Genomic DNA, 12,394 nt, shown 5'->3' on the forward strand with positions numbered 1-12,394 from the left:
ACCAACAGAGAGCTTTTTTCTCTCTCTCTCTTCCTCCTCCGTCTCACTCTCTGTCACCTGACTCATGACATCATCACCTGTTTTTGTCATCCTGTCCTACAGTCCACACACCCATGTTGCAACAATGAAGTCAAAAAAGAATAAGACCGTGGGATTATCCAAAGGGAAATTCCCTCATGACACCGTGGTCACACACACAAAGTGCAATCTTGGAATCCACTCAGTCTTTACTGCCTGAAAATAACATGTAAAATGAAAAGCGAAACCATTTTTATCAGCAATAAAGTCACAAACTCTGTCTGACTGTTTAATGGAGGATCATAATGACACTGACAAGGGTTATTGTTTAGAGCTTATATATGATGATTGTGTATCAGCTACAAGTAGTAAATTCACTAAAATATAAAAATAATGGAAAAACAGTTTGCTCTTTAAAATATTATTATTAATAATAATAGTGGCAATAATAACAATAATACAGAATAAAAAATAAAGTTATCTACAATTGAATAAAAAAACTCATGATTTAGGATGACATGCAAAGTTGTGCAACAGTGATTACAAAATAAAAGGTCAACAGTATATGTCACCATGATGTGGCTCAAACACCCTCACATTAAAGTGCAATGAGAATGAGTCATTCTCCATAAATAAATATCTATTTTTTCACTCTTGTCTAATCGTGAAGTCCTCTGTCATTTTTGGGTGTTTTTTTTATAGCATTTCCGCTTTTTGATAGTGAGAGGGAGGGACAGTGAGAGGTGTTCCGGGTGAGTTATCACATCTCACCCAAGTTCTTCATCACTTGAACCCAGGACAAAAACTCACACTGAATTCCCCTCTTGGGTGGAGCTCTCGTTATGTCACTTCTGAGTCACAGGATGATATTTTTGTCCATCAATCAGCACTGAGCTGATGACTGCACCTGATGATCTACGCTGGTCATCTGTTTCAGCTCCCCCTCCTCGACCTCGTGCTTCTGGTCAGGCATGGCCTTCCCGCTCACTCCCAACTCCCACAGCGAGCCCTCCGATTCAGTCGTAGCCCGTCTCAACATGGCCAGCATCCGTTCCCTGAAGTTTCCACACAGGGCAAAGTAGAGCAGAGGCCTGAAGCAGGCGTGCAAGCAGCCCAGAGCAGACGTGAACATCAGAGCTTTTTCCAGGGAACCGGCATCAGGTTCCTTGGAGCTGTGGCTGCTGGAGGTATCCACCATGAGAGCGATGTTGTATGGCATCCAGCAGAAGAAGAAGACCAGTACCAGTGGCAGGATGACCATGAGGGCCCTCTGCTTCTTAAAGCCTTTAGTGCTGCGCTGCAGCCGCAGCAGGATAAGGGAGATGCAGGTGATAATGGCGGCTGCAGGTAGCAGGAAGCCCAGCGTGTGGTGGAGCAAGCGTGAAACCAGCTTCCAGTCAGTTACGGACTGAGAGAAGTTATGAGCACAGAGTGTCTTCTTCTGTTCTGAATCGTTGCTTGGCGCCAGGAAAATGCAGTCAGGGATGGTGATGAAGATGGAGACGAGCCAGGCGGACAGGCAGCTGATATGAGCTAACCAGGGCCTCTGCTGGGAGAACAGCTGCGTGCCGTGGACGATGGACAGGTAGTGATCCATGCTGATGCAAAGCAGCAGAAAGATCCCACAGAAGAAGTTGATCTAGAAGAAAGAAAAGGAAAATTGAGTCACGCTCACTTCTCCTCTACTCTGATTCCCTCCTCTTTCCTCTTCCAAGAAATGCTAAAAATGTGTGGAGAAATGTGGACAATGACCCTTGGGCTACCAAGAGGCATGAATAAACAGGAAATAATGGCTTACAGCCAAACAAATCTTCCTCAAAGATTCCTGAAAAGATCTTACTTTCACTTTCCAATCTCTGTCTGATCTACATTCATGGAAAAATGATTAGACCACCCTTGTTTTCTTCAATTTCTTGTTCATTTTAATGCCTGGTACAACTAAAGGTACATTTGATTGGACAAATATAATGATAACAACAGAAATAGCACATAGGACTTTAATTCAAGAGCTGATATCTAGACATTTTCCTTGTTTTTTTTTGATAATAACCAAAATCATTATCAATCACAATCAAGAAAACTGTGGAAAATGGCTAGATATCAGCTCTTAAATGCAAATGCAATAAAGGGAACAAGGATGGTCTAATATTTTTTTCAATGACTGAACACTCTACTTGGTACTTACATTAAAAACTGCTCCACTGATTTTGCAGAGAAAACTCCCAAAGCACCATCCACCTTGTTGGGCGGACTGTGCAGCCCAGAAGGGCAACGTCACCAGCAGCAGGATGTCTGCGACACTCAGGTGGAGGATGAAGGTGTCTGATACTCTCCAGCTCTGCCTCTTCTGAGCCAGAACAGCCAGGAGCAGTCCGTTCCCCAGCAGGCCTACCACCAACTCCAAGGAGTACAGAACCGGGATCAACACCGATGCACTGGATCGTGGCTCAAACTCGTCTTTATACTCGTAGTTCTGATCGTAGTCATAGCTGTCGTTCTGGTTAAGAAAACCATCCAGATGCACTTCCATGTTTATCTACTGTGGAGGCAGATATGTTCAACGTTAAAGAGAGAAATCCAAAATGCTGCTGTGTCTCAGGGTCCAGATGTCTAAATACCAGTTTATAGGCGTTCACTCCTCTCTCTCCCCCACTCTCTCTCTGAGTTTCTTGTCTTGAAAATCTCCCCTCGGGAAGTCCAGCCCAGGCTTAATAAACATGCTCAAGCTCACACAGAACTCACATGGTGCGATGTAACTGGATGAGGCAATAGTGGAGTGGGTTTGAACGGAAAAGACAGTTCCCCTTGGTCATGCACACACACACACACAAAAATGACACACACACACACACACACACACACACACACACACACTATATCTATAAAGCTATTTTTTGCACAGTAGCCATGAGATAGTCACTTTTTACTTTTGATGAAGGTAGATATGCAAACAAACCACGAAACCAGAAATGCTGGTGTGTGCTATGATAAGGCATGCACAAACATGAGTGCGTAGATAAATATGAATTATGGCTACAGAAGGGATCCGGTTTGAAATGAAATGAAAATGAAACAGAGTGACAACCTTTTAAATAAATAGCCCTAAGCCTACTGCAATTTTGACTACAGCAGAAATTAAACTATGTGTCAAGTTTTTAAGTTATACAACATATATAAAATAGATATATAAAATATACCCTAAATCATAAATTAGAAGACAGAGCTTTGCATATATATGATCGTACTTACCATAAATGGCTTCTTGTTGCAGTTTTGGAGGACAATGGAGGACTGTGTGCACAGAGGGCTGATGATACTTGTAATTTAAAACTTAGCAACCTGCACGTATGTCTTCACACCAGGGTCAACAGATCTGGACAAATAAGTACCGCAGCAGTTTTGGAGGGAGGACGGGACGAGATCCTGCAGCTGTCGAGCGCAGTCAAGTCCAGCAGAAATACGCACAAGTCTTTTTTCTTCTTCTTCGTTTTAACGCAAACTTTGGCTATCATTAAAATGATTAAATAAAGGAGGATGTTGAGATTAGTCAGGCTGAGGGTGAATCCACAGAAAAACAACACCGCCGGGCAGCCCAGCAGGGGAAACTAAAAGACAGACGATGAGAAAAGCTGCGCTTCACCAAATGGAAGTTGGACAACACGGACGCAGTCCGCGTTCAGACTGTGATCACACGGTGAATATTACACGCACACAGTTTACTCACGTGCACTTTAATTACTTCCCCACTGGATTGTTTTGGGGGTCATCAAATGTCACGTCTTCTCGCACATTGCCAACTCCGCCAAATCTGCCAGCTCACGAAAAACAGAGACGCCTGATTAACTGTTTTTCAAAATAAAACCTGTAATGAAATTCCTCGCAGCGTCTTCACATAAAACACCAAGAGAAAAGGGTTGAAAATGAGATGAAACGCTTCTGTTTGTTGGAAAACGCCCAAGATATGACACAAAAGGCGCAATGCTTATGGATTTTTACATTTTTGTGGTAAACGGGTACCTTATTTTGAAGGGAGGTTTGCCAAACTTCCGCGTTTCCGTTTTCTATGCCTAACTTGACGCAACTATAACCCATGCAGTCTTTGCTGTGAATTCACGGAGAGTTGAACACAAAGCAGCCGAACAAAGCGCCGCACAAACAGCCGCATTCCACTAGATAGCGCTGTTGTGTTTGCGACAGAACAATAGATACAAACTGCGGCCTGCTCCAACCTGCTGCTCTATTAACCGCAGCATTAAGGTGGTATAAAATCCGCATTAGACGTTTTTTATTTTTATTTTTTTTTAACATAAATGCCTTTTAAGGGGATCACGGTTTTACCATAAACGGTGTCTTACTCAATTACTGAGATATATTTTTTAAAAAACAGGCCCCAGTATGCATGTTTTAAAAAAATATATAAATCAGAGGGCGAAGGACTGAAACTAAATATATAAATATAATTTTTTTGGGGTGGGCTGGGGGTATGCTTAACTAGAGATCGATCATTTTTTAGTCAAGGACCCCTGACAAAACCATATCAGTCTTCTGGTACAAGAATTTCATACACTTCTTTTTTAGGTGAATTCTTAAATGTGTTAATACTTTTTATATATCTTGTGGCTATTGCTGGGTTACTGTTTATTGTTATTTTATTGATGCTTTGCTGATGTAACACTGAAAATGTTTCTCTCTCTCTCTCTCTCTCTCTCTCTCTCTCTCTCTCTCACACACACACACACACACACACACACACACACACACACACACACACACAGATACATGGGCTAAACTTTTTAAAAAGCATACAAAAAGAACAATAATAGGCCTAGCCTGGGAGTTGAATATGTTAGAACTCAAAAATAGTTATCTTCAATAATATATAATTTATAGAAGCCTAATCATAAAATAATTGTAATTGCAAACTATAACAAACTTTCAATTACATCGTTACAGATTAGAAATAAATAATGCCCTTTTTATTGCACTCCATTTATGTCACAGCTACAGTTATATAATATATAATAAGTTACTTATAAGATTAAAATTTTATTTTATGACTTTACAAATAACAAACTTTAAATACTAGTGGCTCCAAATCTTTTTGACTTGTGTATGAAAGGAAAAATTGTAGTAACTATAGCTGTCAGATAAATGTTGTGGTGTAAAACGTATAAAATTTGCCTATGAGATGTTTTGGGCAGGTGTTAAGTTTCATATAATCAATATAACAAGACAAGTACTTTAGATTTGAACATTAGTTGACACCTGTCAATGCATAGAGTGACTTCATGTTGAGGTGGTGGATAAAAAAGTATAAACCTGCAGAGAGAGAATCTGAGATGTTGAGATATAAACATAACACTATATTTTTATTAAAAAATATTTATTATAAAAAAGTTTGTACATCACAAAGAGGATGGGTGTTGAGGAAATATACAAAATTCGAAATTAGTTGTACTGTATACATTTCCTCTTTTTCAGAGGTCCAAAGCACAGTCGAGAGAACAGCTTGATATGGATCATGAAAAAATAAACGAGAAATGAGAATTTCAACGAAACCACGGCCACCATTTTCACTGCATTTCATAATCTGCACATTTTTTTCAGTAAACTGTGAGTGTGGAATCTGATAAGAAATATCTACTGATTGCAAAGATGACCACGTAAGCGGCCACGATAAGAACTGCTGAACAAGCTTTTCTAGAAGTATGGAGAAATTTTGATGTTTCACAAGATTTGAACTATGGGCACAAAATTCAGCAAGTTCTCACAAAAAATAAAATAACGATATGACATCACCGGTGTGTCTGTTTGTCGTACTCTATGCTCCACCCTCACTTAATCATTTTACCACAGAATTCTTAAGAAACAGAAAAACAATTAGAAAATGTGTTGTAAGCTGCACCAAACCAACAACCACATATCAAAGCACCAGTGGAAGAAGTATGCCCCTTTTCCCCCTGAGAACTTTATTAAGTCTTAATTAAGCTGAAAATATATGTTTTTAGTCCTTTTTTTCTCTGATTTCACTTTCTACTCTTTTCTCAACCCCCCTGCCTCTCTCACGCACACGCACAACCACACACGTATCTTCTCCCCACATCTCCCCCTTCCTGGCTCTCAAATCAGTATCACACCATGACAGAGTAAGAGGTGTTTTCGCTTTCTGCAGAGCTGAACGAGCCTGTGGATTTCCTGAGCCTCCTCTGCCTCCACCCCTCCATCCCCAGCAAGCCTCTTTGTCCCAGTAGCCCCTTACACATTCTGGCCAGCTCCTTCCTGAATTTGACCCCTACAAAGCCATACAGCAGAGGATTCAGGGCACAGTGCGACAGCCCCAAGCCTTCAGTAATCATAGTCCCAATGTCCACCACACGGCCAAACTGGCAACTTCCCGTCACCACGCCTAACCTGTGCAGACTATCTGCCAGCTGGAAGCCGTTGAATGGCGCCCAGCAGATGACAAACACAGACACTAAGGAGATGATGAGGCGGAGAGACTTGCGCTTTTGTCGGCGAGTGGCGTTGCAGAGAGACCTGAAGATGCGGATGTAGCAATAGAGCATGATCAACAAGGGGAAGCCAAAACCCAGAACGAGACTGACCAACTGCAGCCCCACCTGCCACTCGGTGGAGTTGTCAGTAAACCACGGCTGGCACAGGTGCGCCTTGTGATTGCCCACAGTGGTCATCTGTGCTACTTGTTGGAAGTAAATGTCCACTCCACTCAGGCCAAGGCAGACCACCCAGATGAGGGCACACACAATCTGGGCATGGCAGGTGTTTCGCTTCCAGCCAGAGCTGACCGCGTGAACGATGGCCAGGTACCGGTCAAAGCTGATGCAGGCCAGGAAAAGGATGCCGCTGTAGCGGTTCAGCGAGAAGAGGGCACCAGAGATCTTACAAACAGCCAAGCCGAACACCCACTCGTGAGCCCACTGCACTGCAAACAGGGGCAGGGTGAAGGCCAGCAGGAGGTCTGAGATGGCCAGGTGAAGGAGGAAGGTGTCCGTCAGGGAGAAGGCGCAGGCTCCACCACTCTGAGAGTTTCGGTAGCGTCGGATCACACACAGCACCAGCACGTTGCCCACTAAAGCCAGAATGAACACCAGACTGAAGACTACAGGGTAATACCGCTCTGCAAAACTGTAGGTGTTGTCCTGAAAGCATGGGGTCGCATCAATCCTGCTTGTTTCAGGGGACCAGGTGATGTTGTCATAGTCATCGTAGTCGCCCTGTTGACAGGAAAAAGAAAAGGCGGTCTGTCATATTCTTTAAACAGATGAATCATTCAAGAAAAGTGTAATTCTCAGAGTCGCACAAACTTTAAAATGCAGATACCATTGATTTAATCTACATGACCTTCAGTTATGTTAACATAAAGGTGATGACATTTAAAAAACATCAAACAAAATTAGTATTTTATCCTATCAAAAAGGAACTCTAAAGATAGTCGAGGTACGTGCTAGATACTGTGCAATATTTGACTAATTTCATACTACATATCTATTGGGTCTATGGAGTCATACTCACTCATGTTATAGAAAATAAAGTGCAGACTGAGACAGAAGTCTAAGGTTGCACTTTGTGTCCTGATTAGGTATGATGCACATGAAAGATACATATAAAATACTCACCCAGTAGTTTTCTGGGGTTGTTGGGATTTGATCCATATTTGTTGCAAACACGGAGGCAGCAGAACACCTGAAACACTCAAACAGTTACAAGATCACACTCATAAACACAATGGGTAAACATCCTTTTTTTCTTCCACACTCGTCCAGATGAGGGAGGATCAGAAAGAAGAAGTTGCAATTTCAGGAACCGATTCCTCGCACATTTTAGACGCATGCAAACATAGCTATAGTAGGAATAGATGACTGTGTCAGGGAAATTGTGACATATATCTTCAAGACAAGGTGGCAGGCAGCCATAAAGCTCAGACACACAGACACACAGACAGACAGACAGACAGACAGACAGACAGAGCATGACTGGTGCACTCAAAATGGAAAAATCTTCTATTTTTTATCTTCTACTTCATCTACTCAAGATCCAAGTTATTTTAATGTGTACGATTCTTACATATAATATCAAAAGGGAACAATGTCCAAAGGGTATAAACCCTCAAGAAGTAGAAACTGATTTTACAAAACAATCCCCCACAAATGGGGGAGAAGTGAAAGTGCATATTTAGCAGGATTTTCAGTCTCCACTATCTTGTTCTTTGTTCTGCTTAATTTGAGATATTAAGCATTTTAATAACTTGGTGAAGACTCTTTGATTGTCAAAATATGAAATCATTGAAGAAACAAATGTCCTAAAGAACACTTAAAGCTCATCTTTGGCCAAGTAAAAAAGTACAGTTCTATGTAGTAGGTGTTAAAAGAAACAGATTAGTTATTACATACCCTCTGAGATCTTCTGAAGAAGACAGGATGCAACAAAGGGGCTGATGGAGGACATCCTGTAAACTATATATGATTTGATAACCTTAAGAAGAACACAACAGGAAATGAGGTCATTTGTTCATCTATGTGGTTAAAATTTACTCTGCAGAGACGACAGGTCAGTGGTGGAAAATGTTTTCAAATCCCTTACTTAAGTAAAAGTAGTAATACCATACTGAAGAATTACTCCATTGCAAGAAAAAGTCTGTATTATAAATTTACTTCAGTAAAAATAAAAAAGTATCAGCATCAAAATGTACTTAAAGCATCAAGAGAACTCTGTATGCAGAATGAACCCACTCAGATTGTTACACATATTCTATTTTATTGGATCATTATTTTTGATGCATTTATGTAAGCAGTGTTTCACTGTTGTCCATGTAGGGCTAATTTTAATATACTTTTATGTGGTTTAATTTATAAACATGTAATCATTTTAAATTTATCATATTTTTTCATGTTAAATCTCGACCTGAAAAGTAACTAAAGCTGGCAGTTAAATGTAGTGGAGGAAAAAGTACAGTTTAAAAAGTAGAAGTTTAAAGTTACATACAGTGCTTAACAAATGTATTAGACCACCTCTCATAAAAATGACAAAACATAATATTTTAGAAATCTTTCAAAAGCTTGTTTAAAACTTAAAATGTCATTGTTATTTATTTGGCAAATAAACTGAATTCACCTTTTTATACCCAGAGTTGAGCCGGCTCACTGGGAAGTCAATCAAGAAATAACAATGTGCTTTACTATTTGTTTATTTATTTTTACTTTTTTTTGTAAAGAGTAGATTTTAAAAAATTCACAACACAATAATACTTATATTTTAGCAATAAGAAACACAAAAAAATATTTTGGTAATTACTAGTGCTGTTAATTTAGGACGGACGTGGCATAAACCGGTGGTCTTATACATTTGTTAAGCACTGTATGTGGAAATACTCAAGTAAATTACAAGTACCTCAAAGCTGTGCTGAAGTAGTAAATTTACTTAATTACATTCCACCACTGAAGACAAAAAAACATGCTCATCAGAGAGGCTATGGAGAAACTGATACCAAAATGGCATGTGCAAGAGCAAACTGTGCAGTGACATGAAATGCATTAAAATCTCTGAGTGGCTCTGTAAAACAAATCTAAAGTAAATATAATCTTGTGGTGATGATTTCACACCTTTCTGCAAATATCTGACATGAGCAAACACTTCCGCGCCGTAGAGTCGAAGACCTCCGCCTACACTCTATATTGTGTTCACATTATAACTGACTTCAAGAGTTTGAAAAAGGAGAAGAAGCTTTATGAAGAAGTTAGTATGAAAAATCATATTTCTTTTGTGAAACCTCTGGTTGTTGACCATTAGTCAGTTAGGTGTTGACCACCTATTTAGTTATCTATTTACTTATTTTGTTGTTCATCACATCGTTTGTATTTTCTTCCCAGTTGTACTTTAGTTTTTATCAAAACCTGTTGTCTTTTAGTTTTTATCCTGTCCTGTTGTCTTTTAGTGTTTTAGTTTTTATCCTGGCCTGTTGTCTTTAAGTGTTTTAGTTTTTATCCTGTCCTGTTGTCTTTAAGTGTTTTAGTTTTTATCCTGTCCTGTTGTCTTTTAGTTTTTATCCTGCCCTGTTGTCTTTAAGTGTTTTAGTTTTTATCCTGTCCTGTTGTCTTTTAGTTTTTATCCTGCCCTGTTGCCTTTTAGTCTTTATCCTGCCCTGTTGCCTTTTAGTCTTTTAGTTTTTATCCTGTCCTGTTGTCTTTTAGTCTTTAGCTCCAGTGTTTCCTCATGGGGGTCTCTGCACTGGGCTGTGTGTTCGGTCTGCCCGTGGGGATGTGGTCTTGGAGATTCCCTGGGCCCGGGGGACTGGGCGGCTCTGCACCATGTGTGGAGTCCGCCCCGGTCTACCCGGGTCCTGGTGGTCTCTGTGACGGCGTCCTCTATAGCTGTGGGCTCTGCCACCTCTCAGTGTGGATGCTCCCACAGGTTGCTTTTTCCTCATCTGGATCCTCGGTGCCTTACCATGCCTCTACACTGTCAATCAATATGTGCTGTGTGTGAGTCTGTGCGTGTGTGTTTGTGTGCGTGCGTGTCTATGTGCTTGTGTGTGCATGTATGTGTATGTGTACATACAGATGTGTATGTGGGGATGGGAGGGGTGGGTTTTGTCATTTTTATTGTTTACTGTTTTTATTCTTATTCTTTGTAAAGCACTTTGTGTTGCATTTATATGTATGAAAAGTGCTATATAAATAAAGTTTGATTAGATGATTTGATTTGATTTGATTAACACATGCAGACTCAGCTCTGGGGCAGTCAAATGCTGGTTGAGAGACAAAGCTCAGCGATGTGTCACAAAGCCCCTTTTTTACTTTACTTCCACAAACTAGAGACAGAGACAGACAGACAGACAGGATAGACGGAATGAGCAAAATCCCCTTTCAGTATGATTTATTTTCAAAAACAGCTCAAATGTGTGAGGAAGCGAACACTTTCGTGGTTACTTCAGTGTCGATGGAGGGTCTTCTGGTAAATGTTATGATTGCTCAACATCACTTATGTTTTGCTTCCTTTTGTGGAAGTGACGAACAGTGCAAATACACCACAGAAGCATCTTGTTAAAGTTAGTTATATAGACTGCATGTCTGTATGTAATCTGGAATTTACTCGGGGGAGTAAAAGGGAGGGCACACTTATTCTTCTGACCTCTCCAAAGTGTCTATTTAAGATGAACAGGCGTCTGGTGCTTTACTACTACACTTGAGTGCTTTTTAAAAAAAAAAAAAAACATAGGACACTTCAGTATCCCTGTGGCTTGTTTAAGTGACTTGAAGGCAAAAATGAACGCTACAGCCCTCGATAGTGTTCCACTTTTAAAGAAAATATGTACACGTCACTTAAGTGAAATCCAAACAGACAAATACTGGACTCACACTGATATTGATATTTGAGATCACAAAACAGAAAAAAACACAAAAACTCATTATTAATCAAATATAATTTCTAATTGATACCGATCACTTTAGATTATTTTAGTATTACAGTAAGTACCAAGATTACTAAACATACTAGGACTTTTCACAGTGTAAAAATCAACTAGTCAGTGCTCTCTGGTGGACAAACTATGTAATGGAAACACTGTTTCCAACTGATCTTAAACCTAGTTTGGCCTCTTTGTACTGCCGTTTCTTACTTCTCAGCCTTCATATTCAGCTTCTCAGGCAGTGGAAATGATTCTGAATAGCTTGCTTTTTTGTTTGTTTTTAACCAAGCCTAGATTCAAACTTGACGACTGTGAGACAAATGTAAAAAATATTTTTTTTAAATGCACTAGTGTGAAATGATGCCTGTAGGAAATGAGTCATGGCAGAGGATAACAATGCATTTGTGTGCTGTCTCATCTTGTCTTGGCAGGTGTTTTTGTAATCCAACTTCTGGTGATAATCATATCGGCGGCTCAGATCTGTAAATACCAACCGCAGTGGGATCATGATTTAGGCCGCACCTACAGCAAATACCCAACGTGGAAGTGCTACTTGAGCTGAATGTTTCTGGGAATTCAGTGGTTCAAAAAAAGAAAAGAAAAAAAGAGTAATGCATGGCCATCATACAATCAACTAAAGATTATTCATGTATTTTTAATACCACAGCCTCTTGAGGCATCATCAGACCCATAATAACCCATTTTAAATAAGTAAAAAATATTCCTTATAGTATTAACCCTTTTGTTTTGGCTTTACTTCCTCATTGTTTGGAGTCTCACAGACTAAACCGCTGCATGTGCATTAAAAAAGGTATGCAGAAAAATTAATGAAGTGAAAACTTTTCCCTTTGCCACAAACTGGGCTTGCAAATTGAAACATGACAAAACACACGATTAGTATGCCAAATAAGGGAATAGTTCATTATGGGCTTTCCATGTACAAATATATAA

The 12,394-nt window shown here is 40.0% G+C and overlaps 2 protein-coding genes across 3 annotated transcripts; both read right to left on the reverse strand.

Annotated features, from left to right (window-relative positions):
- Positions 1–293: 293 nt before the first annotated feature.
- Positions 294–3,824, reverse strand: LOC131977008 (C-X-C chemokine receptor type 3-like). Of its 2 annotated transcripts, XM_059340255.1 has the most exons (4): positions 3,743–3,824; positions 3,268–3,623; positions 2,204–2,557; positions 294–1,657 (listed from the first exon to the last, which is right to left on the reverse strand). In XM_059340255.1, exons 3-4 carry the CDS (start codon positions 2,546–2,548, stop codon positions 902–904), a joined length of 1,101 nt encoding a protein of 366 aa, XP_059196238.1. In that variant the 5' UTR covers positions 2,549–2,557; positions 3,268–3,623; positions 3,743–3,824; the 3' UTR covers positions 294–901. The 2 variants fall into 2 exon arrangements, with proteins under 2 accessions (XP_059196238.1, XP_059196237.1); XM_059340254.1 differs by having other exon boundaries at positions 3,268–3,819.
- A 1,582-nt stretch (positions 3,825–5,406) lies between these two features.
- On the reverse strand, positions 5,407–8,685 carry cxcr3.2 (chemokine (C-X-C motif) receptor 3, tandem duplicate 2). The gene is made up of 3 exons (XM_059339595.1): positions 8,430–8,685; positions 7,656–7,722; positions 5,407–7,253 (listed from the first exon to the last, which is right to left on the reverse strand). Exons 2-3 carry the CDS (start codon positions 7,689–7,691, stop codon positions 6,150–6,152), a joined length of 1,140 nt encoding a protein of 379 aa, XP_059195578.1. The 5' UTR covers positions 7,692–7,722; positions 8,430–8,685; the 3' UTR covers positions 5,407–6,149.
- Positions 8,686–12,394: the final 3,709 nt, after the last annotated feature.

Source organism: Centropristis striata, chromosome 8 (genome assembly GCF_030273125.1).
Source record: "Centropristis striata isolate RG_2023a ecotype Rhode Island chromosome 8, C.striata_1.0, whole genome shotgun sequence".
Taxonomy (NCBI): domain Eukaryota; kingdom Metazoa; phylum Chordata; class Actinopteri; order Perciformes; family Serranidae; genus Centropristis; species Centropristis striata.